The sequence below is a fragment of the Mastigoproctus giganteus genome, chromosome 7 (genome assembly GCF_048544385.1).
Source record: "Mastigoproctus giganteus isolate SK-2022 chromosome 7, ASM4854438v1, whole genome shotgun sequence".
Classification (NCBI taxonomy): domain Eukaryota; kingdom Metazoa; phylum Arthropoda; class Arachnida; order Uropygi; family Thelyphonidae; genus Mastigoproctus; species Mastigoproctus giganteus.
In genome coordinates, this window is record NC_143581.1 from 83687721 (window position 1) to 83702555 (window position 14835).

General features: G+C 39.2%; 1 protein-coding gene across 1 annotated transcript in view; it reads right to left on the bottom strand.

Moving 5' to 3' along the window:
• Positions 1 to 14835, bottom strand: part of nonC (serine/threonine-protein kinase Smg1) — a 1411261-nt gene that overhangs the window by 405022 nt on the left and 991404 nt on the right. Inside the window, exon 54 of the mRNA XM_090378365.1 lies at positions 14081 to 14166. Coding sequence (XP_090234491.1) covers positions 14081 to 14166 — 86 coding nt within the window. The remainder of the gene's footprint in view (positions 1 to 14080; positions 14167 to 14835) is intronic.

The window sequence follows — 14835 nt, forward strand, 5'->3', positions numbered from 1 at the left end:
CCCATTCTGCAAAGGATGTATTGGGCGGAACTGATACCTCAGTTTGGCACTTACGTGTAGCAGAAGTGTATGTGTGTATTGGGATTTTGGCTTTATTTGCTTTCTTGATTCTTGATATGCGACCTTATTCTCAATACTTTTGTATTCTTTTTTCAATTTTCCAGAGAACGCATGATTTTGAATATGCTGGATGGTTGCTCTTGCAATTTGGACATTCCAGAGCCTTTGCAGTACAATCTGTTTGTGAATGATTTTTTGACCCACAGTTAGGACAAGTAGTTTTGCCTCTGCATGTTGTCTAGGAGTGACCAAACTTTTGGCACTTTAAACATCTTAAAGGGTTTGGAATGTAAGGTCGGATATGGCACTTTAACTTTAACTGAGGTTGGCAAATTTGGTGTATTAAAGGTCAATATAATATTATGTGTTGGGACAAGCTTATCGTCCTTCCAATCCATAATTCACCTTGTTTGAGCTACTTTCTGTTCTTGTAATTCCATGACTATCTCCTCTTTGGTGATGTTCAATAAATCCCACTCGCTTATCACTCCTTATAAGGATTTCATTGTGTTATGTGGTGTGACTTTGACTGGGATTCTGCTTACAGAGGACATTATTAATAATAATTCAGAATGCCGAGCTTGCAAGGTCTCAATTAAAAGATCTCCTGACTGGAGCCCCTTCTCAACATTTTTGGTGTACCTGCTGCATTCTGGAGACATCTCTGGATGACAAAGGGAGAGAGTTTTCTTACCGGCTGAGTCAATAGCGAATGCATTATCAGAAAAGCTGGTTCCCATTTGTTAGAGTCCTTTTTCATTCAAAAAATGTTTCCCATTTGTTAGAGTCCTTTTTCATTATTTCCAAAAGATTGAGACCATCTTCATTTCTACAGGTCTCACTATGTTGAGAGCATGTTGGCTGTAGTGGTTGACATGAAATGCAGTCTACTGCTGCTCCTATTAGCCCTGGGAGTAAGAGCTTTTCCTACCAGGTTTCCGGCCCCACCACAGGGAGGCAGGAGCGGTGCCAACTAGTGACCAAGCAGCTGGAGAAGTTAGTTTTTAGTGTAAAAATTATTTTATTTTATTTATTATTATTATTTTTTTGTTAGTTGTTGGCGCATCGGCTTCTTGTGGCCATAATTCACCTCCCAAAGTGTTTGCATTTTACTCTGATCCAAGCCTGAGGTGGGATTCGAACCTCGTCCTTTGGATAGCTAGGAAGGCATTATACCCACCTGGCTAGTCCGGTCGGCAGTGTAGAAATTAATAAATATACTAGGAAAAGGAAGGTGATTTTCATTTCTGGGTTGTTACTCAAGGTCTATTAAGTACAGAACCACTTACAAAGAACTGAGGATGAGAAAAGCACTGGAAAGAAAACAGAATTAAATCACTTAGAAAGATCACTACATATCACTTTGGAAAATTGCTTGGACACTATTGCTTGGCACTCAGGGCCGCAGCCACTAGGATCAATGGAAGAGAAATGAGAGACTAACAGCAGAAAAAACAAGGAACTACATGTTTGGGAAAGAAGACTACAGCAGAAAATAGAGAAATTCAAAATCAAGAGAGGCTAATTGACCTAGGACCAATGGGGTAACAGGAGTAAGAAATTGATTGGAAAAGAGAAGAGCATCCTCAAGAGAGAAAGCAGAACCTGATCCCACTCAGCAAGTGTGGGATTAGGTTCATGTATTAATGTATTAGCAATTGCCACATGGTGCAAGGAAGCCAATGGCTTATTCTGCACGAGTCAAAAAAAAAAAAAAATAATAATAATAAAAAAAATTAAATAAATAATAAATAAATAAAATAATAACAATAAGAAGAAACTTAAAAAAAATAATAATAATTAATAAGGGAAAAAGAAATAGACAACCTATGCATTTCCCTCCTCCCATAGGTAATTCTCCAGCTGACATGTGAATTTCCCCAAACTGTCAGCCTCTACCACCTACGTAAGTAACTTACTCCATTAATGATTTTTAACTCGCTAAAATAACGCTTCCTTCAACCCAGTTTAAACATCTCTTCCCCCACCATAACTTGAATTTATGGCCCCTAGTTTTAGAATCATTTATAACCGTGAAAATTTCGTTCTCATTCATTTTACTTATGCTTCTCTGAGCCTTAAACACCTCAATCAAGTCTCCTCTAAGGTGTCTAGTTTCCAAGCTCTGCAACCCACATTCAAACTCTTTCCTCATATGGATATACTTTTGCCAATCTCACCAGGCGAGTTATCCATCTTTGGGGGAGCACCTCTGTAGCCAGGTGGGCAGGAGTAGCAGTGCGTAGCATACACTTCTTGATTAGACCAGGGTTCGAGCCCGTGACCATCAAATACGGAGGATGCGGAAAGGTCAGGGAATGACCACTGCATATCCCCGGAGCAATATGGCATTAGTTGCTAATGCTACTAAGAAAAAGCAAATAAAAATAATAACCGCCTTTGGACCCTTCAAAGAAGCACGGTGTGGTAAGGTAGGTGCGGTCTCAGTACTTGAACACATTATTCCAAGTGTGGTCTAACTCTTGGTTCTGGGGCAACACATGCAGTAGTGAAGTAAGACAAAACAGCCGAGACTCCAGGACAGAACTAGAAGTACTACAGTTAATTAGGATGTCCCACAACTGGCAAATCCTAGGGATAGATAATGACCACAATTATACAAGAAGCTTATTTGCATACACAAGCACCTAGCACAGAAATTCACCTGAATGATTAGTGCCCAGGGACAATCCAAGAGTTTCTTACTCAAGGCATCACACATATCTGAAGAATAAAGACCAAGATACAAGAAACCCCGGTGAAATACAAGTCAATCTCCTGTCTTCCAACAATGTACAAGATCCTAACTAGCTGCATAACCAAAATGATATCAGATCACTTGAAGAACCAGAACATCATGGCTGTACAGCAGAACGGATGCAAGCAGATGAGTAAAGGATTCAAGGAGTAATTAACCATTGATGCCGCAGTAATAGAGCAAGCCTACAAGAAGCAGAACAACCTGTACACGGCCTACATTGATTACTGCAAGGCATTTGACTTTGTGCCTCATTGCTGGCCAATAACCGATGCTGAAGATCTACGAAGTCAATACCAAAAAGTGGAAAACTTCTGTTGCACCCCTAGTGGGACCTACCATTGTCCACACTTAGCCACAATTAGGGAGGTCAGGTACACTTAGTAGATAGATTATTTTGGTACTCTGGCAGGCTCTGCCACCCAGTTTCCGAAGATTTCAGTGGCAAGGGCCTAAAAAAAAAAAAAAACACAGGAAGTATGGATATAACCTCTTTGATTTGATTCGTTGTTTTTTTATGGCACAAAACCATTAAAGGTTATATAATGCACCAGGAATAATTTAAATTTAGAAAAAAGATTAAGATCTTGCTAACACACGAAAAAGGTTACCTCGTCAAAAGTTGTATATATGTATAAATAAATATAAGGGCAAAAATATACTTCCAATTTTATATACATCTATATATATATATTTACAGCAAGTAAAAAGTTAAAAACTACTGAGACACAGTCATTGTCAGATAAAATTTGACTGAGATAAAAACTGGTTAAAAGTAATAAGCCGTTCCCAAATTTGGACAGTCTGTTAAAACATGCGTGATAGATAAAACGGTGTCATGTGTGCTCACACACAGGAGTGTCATCAGCCTTCAGCAGAAAAGAATGTGTCAGATGACTATGTCCTGTGCGAAGCTGAACAAGAACAATTTCCTCTTTACGATCCCTGTGCAGACTAAGCCTGTAATCAAACCATGACACATGGTTTGATTACAGGCTTAATTTGATACAGTTTGTTTGTTATCTGCCCATGCCACAAGTCTTGCCACTGAGAATAAATCTTGTTACGGAGTATTTGCCTGCAGTCCGTATAGGGGACTGTTATTCACCGATTTGGCTGCGTTATCAGTCAAATCATTTCCAATAATGCTGATGTGGCTGGGGATCCAGCAGAAGCAGATGTCGAATCAGCCTTCACAGAGAGAGCAAATCATCTGCTTAATCTGGGACAGGATTGGATAACTGTTGTGTCTCATTGCTGTTAGAGCCTGTAGTCCGTTCAACGAATCAGTATATATAATAACCCAATGATGCTGGCAGGTTATGTGGTCCAAGGCTAACTCTATAGCATGCAGTTCTGCAGTGTGTATGCTGCATTCAGAGGGAAACTGCTCAGATATACTATAGTCAGAAAAGATAGCAGCAGATCCCGCATATGTTTGTTACTCCGAGCTATCTGTATAGACAGGCAAGAAGTCAGAATGTTCAGCTCGGTGTTGTGAGTAGAGCTGATGGTAGACATCAGGCATGTATCTGATTTCATTCAGTTTTTAAAGGAGAAGTCACATGATGGAGTTAGAGCAATTAGAGACAAGGTGGAAGAGGCTGCTTTGGATATCTAATGACCAAAGCCATTTTACTGATTTAGCAGAGCATGCCAACTGTTCCAAACCATTTTGGATAATTTCTCACTTGTAGAGTGCATTATCAGCAGGGTCAAAATCTAATTTTTCGGATAGGGAAAAAATAATTTTATCAGGATTCATGGAGTTTTTATTTGTTCAGTGTCTGGACTTCCCATCCACTATTATTATTATTAGCCATATGGTGGCAAGGAAGCCTGAGGCTTATGCTGTACCAGCCTAAAAAAATTTTTCTGAATTACCTTGGAAGGGAGAGAGAGAGATAAGGGAACACCAAGAAAGAGAAGAATGATGATATCCAGCTCAGGACCCAGAGTGTGCCAAGCCAATACTCACCGGTTGTGAGCCCCTGGGTTATAGAGCCGAAAGGGTGACCCACTACCCAGCAAGCAATAAATGAGCTCGGGATGGGATGTCAGGGCTATCCAAACACTATACCCACACTGCTGCCAGCCTGAATCCTGTGCCTCGAACTACGAGGGTAGGGGAATGGCATTGCCATGGTTAACCCTTGCAGGTGAACCAACTAGCCGATTGATCCTTGCTGGGTCATCCAGTATCACCTGTCTTTCAAAGCAGAGGCCAAAGTGGTGTGTTGAAGCTGAGTCATGGATTCCTCCTTTCCGAATTTCCAGGTTGCAGCGCACGGTAAACATGACAGATTCCATTGATGTTAGAATTGAACCAAGGCTATGGCTGTTGGATCCCAGTGATGCTAATCTGTAGGACCACCAACATCACTGGTAAGTCCCCTCACCACGAATGTTGCTGATGTATTATCCTGGTTACCTGGTCGTGTCTACAAGTGAACTTAGTCTAAGTGATCACCTTGCATCCCTCGGTGATATGTTGGATTGTTTCTGAAGTCAGGTGGTATCGTTGACAAATGTAATTGTTCACTCAGGGCTCCTTGGCAATGTATTTTCTATAGATTCTGTTGTTGATTACCTGGTCTTTGATGGCAAGCATGAATCCTTCAGTCTTGGGCAAGGGCATCCCACTCATGAGCCAAGCATTAGAAGCAATTTTATCTATGTGATCTTGATGGAAGTCATTGTAGTGTCGACCATGGAGTGTCTTCTTTGCCCATCTTTCTAGCTTCGATTGTTGTTGTTGTTTTGGTTTTTCTAGGAGAATTAGCAGCTTAGGCCATATTGCTCCGGGATATGCGGTGGCCATTTCCTGACCTTTCCGCATCATCAGTATTTGGTGGTGACGGGCTCGAACCCCGGTCTAATCAAGAAGCGTGTGCTACGCACTGCTGCTCCTTCCCACCTGGTTACGTAGGCGCCAGCTTCGATTGTGCTGTATGGGTGGGAGGGGGACAACTTGCTTAGGTTGAGTGGGGTATACCACTTGTCTATCTTCCTTATGGCCTGGTGGAGTGCTGCTGTGTGTTTCTGGAAATAATCCTTCAGGTTAGAAATCGCTGTTTTCTGTTGTTCAATGAAGTCTATCAGGGCCCCTTCCTCGTCCTTTCCAAGCAATTGTCAGTCTCTCCATGGCTGATTTTTGGAGGTGTTGGCGACTCTTGGTCTTCTTTTTTCTTGTCTTTCTCATGATACCCTCCAACTCGGTGTTAGTCCAATCTATGACCCTGAAGGAGTATGTTAGCACTGGGACTGCATAGGCGTTTATGGCTTTAACTGTGTTCTTCCCTCTGTTCAGCTTTGCTTTCAGCAGATTTCTCAGTCTCTGATAGTATTTTTCAGTCTGCTGTAACTGCTGAGCCTGCATAATCCCCAGATATCTGTAGGCCTCTCCCTCTGTCATGGCTTCGAGCTCTTTACCAATCTGCAGCCGGTAGTTTCAGTTGACTAATTTTCCCTGGTGCAATCTATGGGTTTTGCATTTGCATAGACCAAATTCCATCCTAATATCATTGCTGAATTCTCCGGTGATCTGGAGTAGTTGCTTCTCGGCTGCCACGTAGAACTTGACGTCATCCACGTACATCAGATGGGTGAGGATGTACAGGTTCATCGTTCCTTCTTAGAGGTTATATCCGTACTTTCTGCTGCTGAGCCTGGTGGATAGCGGGTTAAGTGCTAAACAGAACCACAGTGAGCTCAGGGTATCTCCCTAAAAGATTCCTCTCATGATGGGGACTGGCCTGGTTGTGATGTTCTCGACCTTAATGGTGGTACTCCATTTCACCGTCGTTTCTCCTAGGAAGTTTGTCACTATCAGATTGACTTTGTAGATGTTCAGCACCTCTATTAGCCAGCTATGAGGCACGGATCAAAGGCCTTGCATTAATCGATGTAGACTGTGTATACGTTATGGTGCTTCTTATAGGCTTGTCTATAACTGCGACATCTATGGTAAATTGCTCCTTTCATCCTTTCCGCTGTTTGGCCATTATGTTCTGGCTCTCCAAGTGGTCTGATATCTTCTTGGTTATGCAGCTGGTCAGGACCTTGTACATCGTTGGGAGGCAGGTGACTGGCCTGTATTTCGCTGGGTTCCTTGTATCTTCATCTTTAGGCTTCAGATATGTGATTCCTCGAATGAGAAACTTTGGAGTTGTCTCTGGGAGCCTTATCATTTGGATTAACTGCTCTACCAGGTGCTTGTGTGTGTGTGCAAGTGAGCTTCTTGTACCAGTAGTTGTGGACGTTATCTATTCCTGGAGTTTGCCAGTTGTGAGAGTTCCTGATCATCTATTCTACTTCTTTCCCCCTGAATCTCCCATTCTCGCATCTCTTGTACGTCTTTGGTTGTCTTTCACTGTAGTTCTATCCAGGGTCTCGGCTGTTATGTCTCGCCTGCTCCATATATTGGCCCACAACTCCTCGATCATCTTCTGCTCGGGTGTCCATTTCCTTCTTTCCTGTTTTCATCGAGACTCCTGTAAACGGCTCTTTGGTCTTCATCGAAGATTCGGTTGTTTATTTTCCTCTTTGTATCAGCGTAGTCTCTTGTTTGCTGTGAACGTTGTCTCTGTTGAGGATGCTCTTCACTTTTTAAATCAATTTCTTATTCCTATTACCCCGTTGGCACTAGATCAATTGGCCTATCTTGATTCTTAATTGTTCTATCTTCTGGTGAAGTCTTCTTTCCCAAGCTGGCAGTACCTTCTGTTTTTGGTTCTTCTGCTGCTGGTCTCTCGTTTCTCTTCCATTAATCCCAGTGGCTGCTGCTGCTGTGTGCATGCCTCCAGTGTTGCATTGTTGTTGAGGAAATGTGGTTTTATTATTATTATCATCAGCCATTTTCAATCCACTGCAGGATGAAGGCCTCTCCAGCAACTTTCCAGTTCCTTCTGTTTTGAGCACTGGCCATCCATTTACTACCCAAAAACTCATGAATTTCATCTATCCCTCTCTGCCTTTGTCTTCCAGGTTTTCTTCTAACTCCTCTTGGGTACCATTCTGCGACCTATGTCCTGCCCAAGACCATTTTAGTTCTTTAGTTTTGATAAGAATGTCCTTTACTTGAGTTTGCTGCCTAATCCATGTGTTTCTCTTCTTATCTAACAGTCTGATTCCCAATATAATTCATTCCATTCTTCGCTGTGTAGTTCTCAGCTTCTCTTCCATTCTTTTTGTGAGTGCCCAAGTTTCACTTCCATAAGTCATGGTGGGAAGTATACATTGGTTCGTTATTTTACGTTTCAGACAAACTGGGATATTGCTTTTCAGTATGTGACTATATTTCCTGAATGCTATCCATCCAAAATTTATTCTTCTCTTGACTTCCAGCCATTTATCATTATTACAGCTAATAACTTGTCCCAGATAAGTATATGACTCCACCTTTTCAATTACTGCTCCTTCAATCATTATTTCCCTTTCCGTGGCATACTTGTTCATCATTACTTTTGTTTTAGCCATATTCATCTTTAGTCCAAAATCCTTACTAACTGTGCATAACTGATTAAGATTTTCCTCTAATTCTTTGGGATCGTGGCTTATGACCACAATGTCATCTGCAAATCGTAAATGGTTTAGGTACTCTCCGTTCACATTGACTCCTTTCTGCGACCAGTCTAATCTTCTGAAAGCTTCCTCAAGGGCAGCAGTAAACAGCTTTGAAGATATTGTGTCTCCTTGTTGAACTCCTTTCTCGATTTTAAATTTGCTACTGTCTTTGTCTAGTCTAATAAAGGTGGTAGCACTCTCATATATTTTCTTCAAAATCATAATATATGGGGTATCTATGCCTTGTCTTTCCAGTGCCCGAAACATTGCCTTATGCTGTATGGAGTCAAATGCCTTTTCATAATCTACAAATGCCAGGCATAATGGTGTTTTATATTCATTTGCTTTCTCCATTAGCTGTGATATTACGTGAAGGTGATCCATAGTTGAGAATCCTGTCCTAAAGCCAGCTTGCTCTTTCGGTTGATTCTCATCAAGTATTCTTTCTAATCTGTTAGTAATGACCCTTGTGAACAACTTGTAGATGTGGGATAACAAGCTAATTGGTCTATAATTTCCAATTTCTGATTTATCTCCTTTCTTATGCAGCAAAACTATGATTGCATTATTCCACTGCTTAGGCGTCACACCTTTTCTAATGCACTTTGTGAGGAAATGTGGTATTATTTACCAATTGAAGTGGGCTGTGACTCTCCAAAAGGTTCTATTGGGCTCTGCTTCGGTATCATGTGGGTCAGGGATCCATTCCTTTGAATTCTGTTAGGGCCTTCTTCCACTCGTCTTCTATTCTGGATCATGACCTCGTCGCTTTAACCTTCAGCTGCTGTGGATTGTATTTCTTCTTGCTCTGGTTCGGTAGTAGTATGTTCTTCCTCTTCTGGTTCCGTATTGACCATATTCTTTATTCTTTGTAGCAGATCACTCATGTCTTGTTTGATTTTTTTCAAGATTGCAGGAGCTATCAGGTTCTTCGTGACGATGGTCCTTCTCTTGTCTGCTATTCGCTGTTCAGTAACCTGAATATCTGGGAATTGTTCCAACCAATTGGTATTTAGTCTCGCCCTGTACGTTGTCATATCGGTCTCTAGCTTCGTTATTTCATAGTATGCTTGCATGATGCACGTATTAATTTCTATGCTCCACTTCATGTGTTGGCATTTTATTCCTTCCTTATTATTTACTTAGTATTGTTAGCATTATTAATATAGCAATGAAAGCAGAAGTCACTGACTACATGGCAGTCAGGAATTTGTCATTGTAAAACTCTGCTATAGGTCATAGAAGAGAATTACTGAAATATAAAGCTGCACGTGTGTGTGTGTGTGTGCGCGCGCGCGCGTGTGTGTGTGCGCGCGTGTGTGTGTGTGTGTGTGTGTGTGCGCGCGCGCGCGCGCGCGCGCGTGTGTGTGTGTGTGTTTGTTTGTTATTTGGTTTTTAGGAGCATTAGCAACTAAGGCCATATTGCTCCAGGGATATGTGGTGGTCATTCCCTGACCTTTCCGCATCCTCCGTATTTGGTGGTCATGGGCTTGAACCCCGGTCTAATCAAGAAGCACGTGCTATGCATTGCTGCTCCTGCCCACCTGGCTACAGAGGCAAATTCGGCACTTTACCTTCCAAGATATTCTCTAGTAACTTTATGATTTATGAAGGATATACAAAAAGAAAAACATGGTTTGAGAATAAATCCAAAAATTGAACTATATACCATTCTACATTTTTTTTTTATCTTATTTTAAAAGGTTATATGAACTTCATATGATAATTCATGCTTAGTTCTATTAGCTTAGTGTGATTTATGATTTCAAAACTGGAAAAATTGCTTAACTGGCAATCTCCAAGGATGGTTTAGGCTTTTTACCTGAGTCATGTTGTGTTATGTGTAATTAAATCTGTATTAAAACTTCTTATGCTGTCATAAATCAAGAGGTCCCCGGTTCAGTCCCAAGTGCCCCCTCTCCTTATTTTACCCCAGGGGCTCATATCTGGTGAGTATGGGCTTAGCAAATCCAGGGTCCTCAGCTGGATATGATTATTCCTATCTCTCTCTCTCTCTCTCTCAGGGTAATTCAGAAATTTTTTTTTTTTGGCTCGTGAAGAATAAGCCTCAGGCTTCCTTATACCATATGACTAATAATAATAAAAAAAATTTACATAATGGACAAAACCCCACTGTGTATCCATTTTAACTTAAATGCTTAAGAAAATTACTTCTTTAAATCATTTTTTTATCATTGGCTAGAAACAATGATTCAATTGCTTGTATTTGGAATCTCATCAAGATTACTGAAATTTTAACTGTGTATGAAGTCAAAAGCAAAACTTATTTCTTATGGGACATGTCAATCAATTTTAACAAGATTTGGTAATGTGATGCGTTTTAGCTAAGTTTGTGCCTTGCAGCCTCAGAACCGATCACAGCGAGTATAAAGTGCTCACATGCAAGGATCTTCATCAAGTCACTACTGATGACAAACCATTGATGTATGGGTACAACCTGAAAATGGCCCAGTCCTCCAAATGGAAGACTCCGTCTTCTCCGATGCCCCCAAAAAAGCAAGACAATCTTGATGAAATGTGAAGATCATGCTTATCATTTTATTCATCTCACATGGCATTGTTCATTATGAATACTACATAAAAGTTCTATGGTAACTGCATGATACAGTTCCAAAAATAAATATGCTTGGAAAATTGGGCTTCAAGGAACTGATGCTCGCATCTTGACAATGTCCCTGCACACTTAGTACTTTTCATTGTCTTGCGAAGCTCTCATTCAACAGGGTTCCCTAGCTACCACACACTATGGATTTAGCTCCTTGTTTTTTTTTTTGTTTTGTTTCCAAAGCTTAAAGAACAACTGCAGGGTCATATATTAGCAACAAATGAGTATATTAAATATGGCACAGGAACTGCTGGCAACACACACACAAAAAAAAAAGAAGAAGAAGGAACTTATTGGGTATGCTTCGAGAAGTTGCAGAGTTGGAAGACCATTTCAAAGCAGATCCATCTGAATAGCTGGTAAGGTTAGGATTTATAAAATGACAATTTTCACAATGGACAGCAAACAGCGGCATCTAGTCAGGAGAGAAATACTAAAGTGTTTAAGACTGTAAATGTATTGAGAAAACTAAATGCTGATGAATCCTTACTCTTTCTTGGACAAAATACATGAAGGGATATAAACTTAAATTGAAAAAGGATGGCTGCAGATAGATATGTAAAAATATGCTTTCATCCAGAGAATAATTGAGTTTTAGAAGAAACTCCAGCTTGGTGTTATGGAAACAAATGGGTTTAATAAAAGTAAAGATTCAGACAAATCATTAGAGGGGATGGACAAATGATGTGGTTAGGTTTTTTTTTTTTTTTTTTTGGCTGATGCTGTATAAGTTTGCATCATATATCAATACTAATAATAAGTTTCATCATTTACCAAAGTTGTGGTAAATGGCAAATCTTATTAAATGAAGTGTATTCAAGTTATAAAATCACCAAATTTATTTTTCACAAAATAATCAAAGTATATGTATGGGACTGCTTTTTGTCTAGCTGCCAAATTTTGAATGTTTTTAGAAGATGGCAGTATGTCACATTGGTTGCAGCACCCTAAACAGTATACTATGTTTATAATACTTAAAATGGCATCCTTCACTTATCAAGAGCATATCATTATCTGATTTTTGTGTCACACCAGGAAAAGTCCAATTGAAATCCATCAGAAGAAATGTCAGAAGTGTGCCCCATAGGCCTTACAATGTGAAAAATGTTCATAGCTGGGTATGTAAGTTTTGTGAAGGACTGGAGTCCTGTGAGAATGAAGCACGTGAACCAAGACATTAAACCACTCATTCTGAAGCCAACATCCACAAGGTTGAGGAAATGGTTTTGGGTGACAGAAGATCAAAAATGGATGTAACTGAAAACCCACATCCATTGTTGTTGGATCCATGCATACCATGCTCCACGAAGATCTCAGAGCGAGCAAGGTGTCAGCTTGGTTGGTTCCAACACAGCTTTCTCAGGAAAAAAAAAAAAAAAAAAAGAGTCGTTTCAACTTGAAGCAATGATCACTTGAGATGCCACAGTGAATGGATCTTCCTTTTCCTTGATTGTCACGATGAATGAGACATGGGTTCCACTCTTCAATCCAGAAACGAAATGTCATTCTGCCCAATGGAAGCACACTGATTCACCACTGCCTAAAAAAAAGTTTTGTGTTGCTGCAAGTGCAGAAAAAACAATGGTTGTTATTTTCTGGGTTATTGATGAATCCTTACACCTACTCAATCCTTACACATGCCCTTACTCAAGGGTACTTTCGTGACATTCATATGAAGTTCTGAAGAAAAAGTTCCTCAAGGCACTCCAAAAAAGAAAAGGGAAAAAAAACCCCATAGACTGAATCACATTCATTTCCATTAGGATAATGCTTCACCTCATTGTTCTGGAAATATGCAAAATTATTTTTAGAAGAAAACAACATTCAGCAAACCCCATACTCACCTGACTTTGTACTTAGTGACTTTTGGTTGTTCCCACTGATGAAGGATGCTCTTCATGGCAGAAGATTTCCTAGCTGACAGGCAGCTGTTTCTGCCATTTACAAGTGGGTCAGATATACCTCCAAAGAAAACTTTGCTCGAGCCTTCACAGCTTAGGAAGAACAGGAATGAAAAATGTGTGGTGCAGCTTCTAGGAAACTACGTTGAAAAGTGAGGCAAGTGCCAACTCTGTACCTTGTGTACTTTATAAGAAATAAATTTGTAGACCTGTTAACTCGAATGCCCCTTGTATTAGTTCAATCTTTGAAATTTCTGATTACACCTTGAATAGCATGACATTATTTTTTAATATGAAATATATTTTTAAATTTCGTAAAAAAATTATAAATTACACTCCAAGACAATTCTGCTAGGTTAATTCCATTTAAGTTTAGCAAACAGACATATGCATTCTGTACATTATGGCAGATCATCACTTACATAAATGCCAATGATTTTGTTTACATTATCATCCTGCTAAGCGTGAAGGCCTTAAATTTTCTTAAGCATGAACTTTTAATTTATTTTGAAATCTGATTTACTTTGGAAAATTTCAAAGTAATAAGCAAATCAAATAATGAAAGAATAAACTTTCTAATTGGACGGGATGTTGACAAATTACAAAATTCTTCATGGGGTATGGAATTATTTTTAGCACATACACAGTGTGCCATCATCAAAAAAGGTTGTTGTTCTTATGTGTCTGGTTATTTTTTCACTGGTTCCTATTCTCAGTTAAAATGGAAATAATGTTATCTCTTTAAGTAGACAAAAATGCAATGTGATTGGAAAAGTACACAGATTGGTAGTTGGATGGAGTTTAATACTCTTTGATTTATATATATATATATATATATATATTAAAATCAAAGATAATTTCAGATATTTCTTATAAATAACTGAAATTTTTTAGAAGTTTTTTTCACTTTCATCACCTCTCTCTATTCCTGTCATCTTTGCTATTTCATCTATAACCACAATGAGGATAGGAGTTTAAAGCACAAATGCACCTTTATATTTACTTTATATTTTTAAAAGTTAAAGTTAAAAGTATAAAGTTCACTTTATACATTTACACTTTATTTGGGAACTATTGAAAGGCACTGCTAACTCAACTTTTAGACCCTTTCGAAGAGCAATAAATAAATTCAATTTTATAACCATTACCAAGCTAAAGCTATATACTTACTTTTCAATGGTAAAATCCACCAATAGATGTTCCAGCCAATACTGCCATTTGAAACTTCGATTCTGTTCTTTAAATGATGGAGGATACTAAATGAAAGGGGGGAAAAAACCCACGTTCCAATAAATCAGGAAGTTTAATGTTTGCAATGAATATAATGCATTTTAAGACAGTTACTGATTTTCATCCAATCAGCTGTTCTCATGTATTACTGCAAATATAAGAATAGCAAAAAAGTCACTTCAACGAATCACCTTGATTAGAAGTAGAAATCATTTTCAAAGATTTCCAATACAAGGAAAAGAGGGCATTTTGAATGCAGATTAAAGTACAGTAAACAGACATTTCTCTAAGTTCGGTTAATAATTTGAAATTTAGTTACAAATTTTTGGATAAATTTTTTATTAGGATTTCTCAGAATGTTGCAGATAACAAAAAAAAAAAAAAAAAAAACCCCTATGGTTTATAAAATAACCATATATTTAATTTGAAAGGTGCACGCAAACGATCCTAAAAGTCAGAAATGTTAGATGGCAGCTTTACAAAGTGGTCAAAACTGTATGGCGAAGGATAACCAAAACACTTCCACCCATTCCCAATGCACTTGAATACCCCTGTGAGCCCTGACGATTGCACTAATGTTACTTGCAGCACGTTTAAAAAGGACATACTGGCCTGCCAGTCCATTTTCAACTAATATGAACAATTCTCAGAGGTTGGTTGCCTCTGTAAAATAATGAGAAATGACCATTCACCGT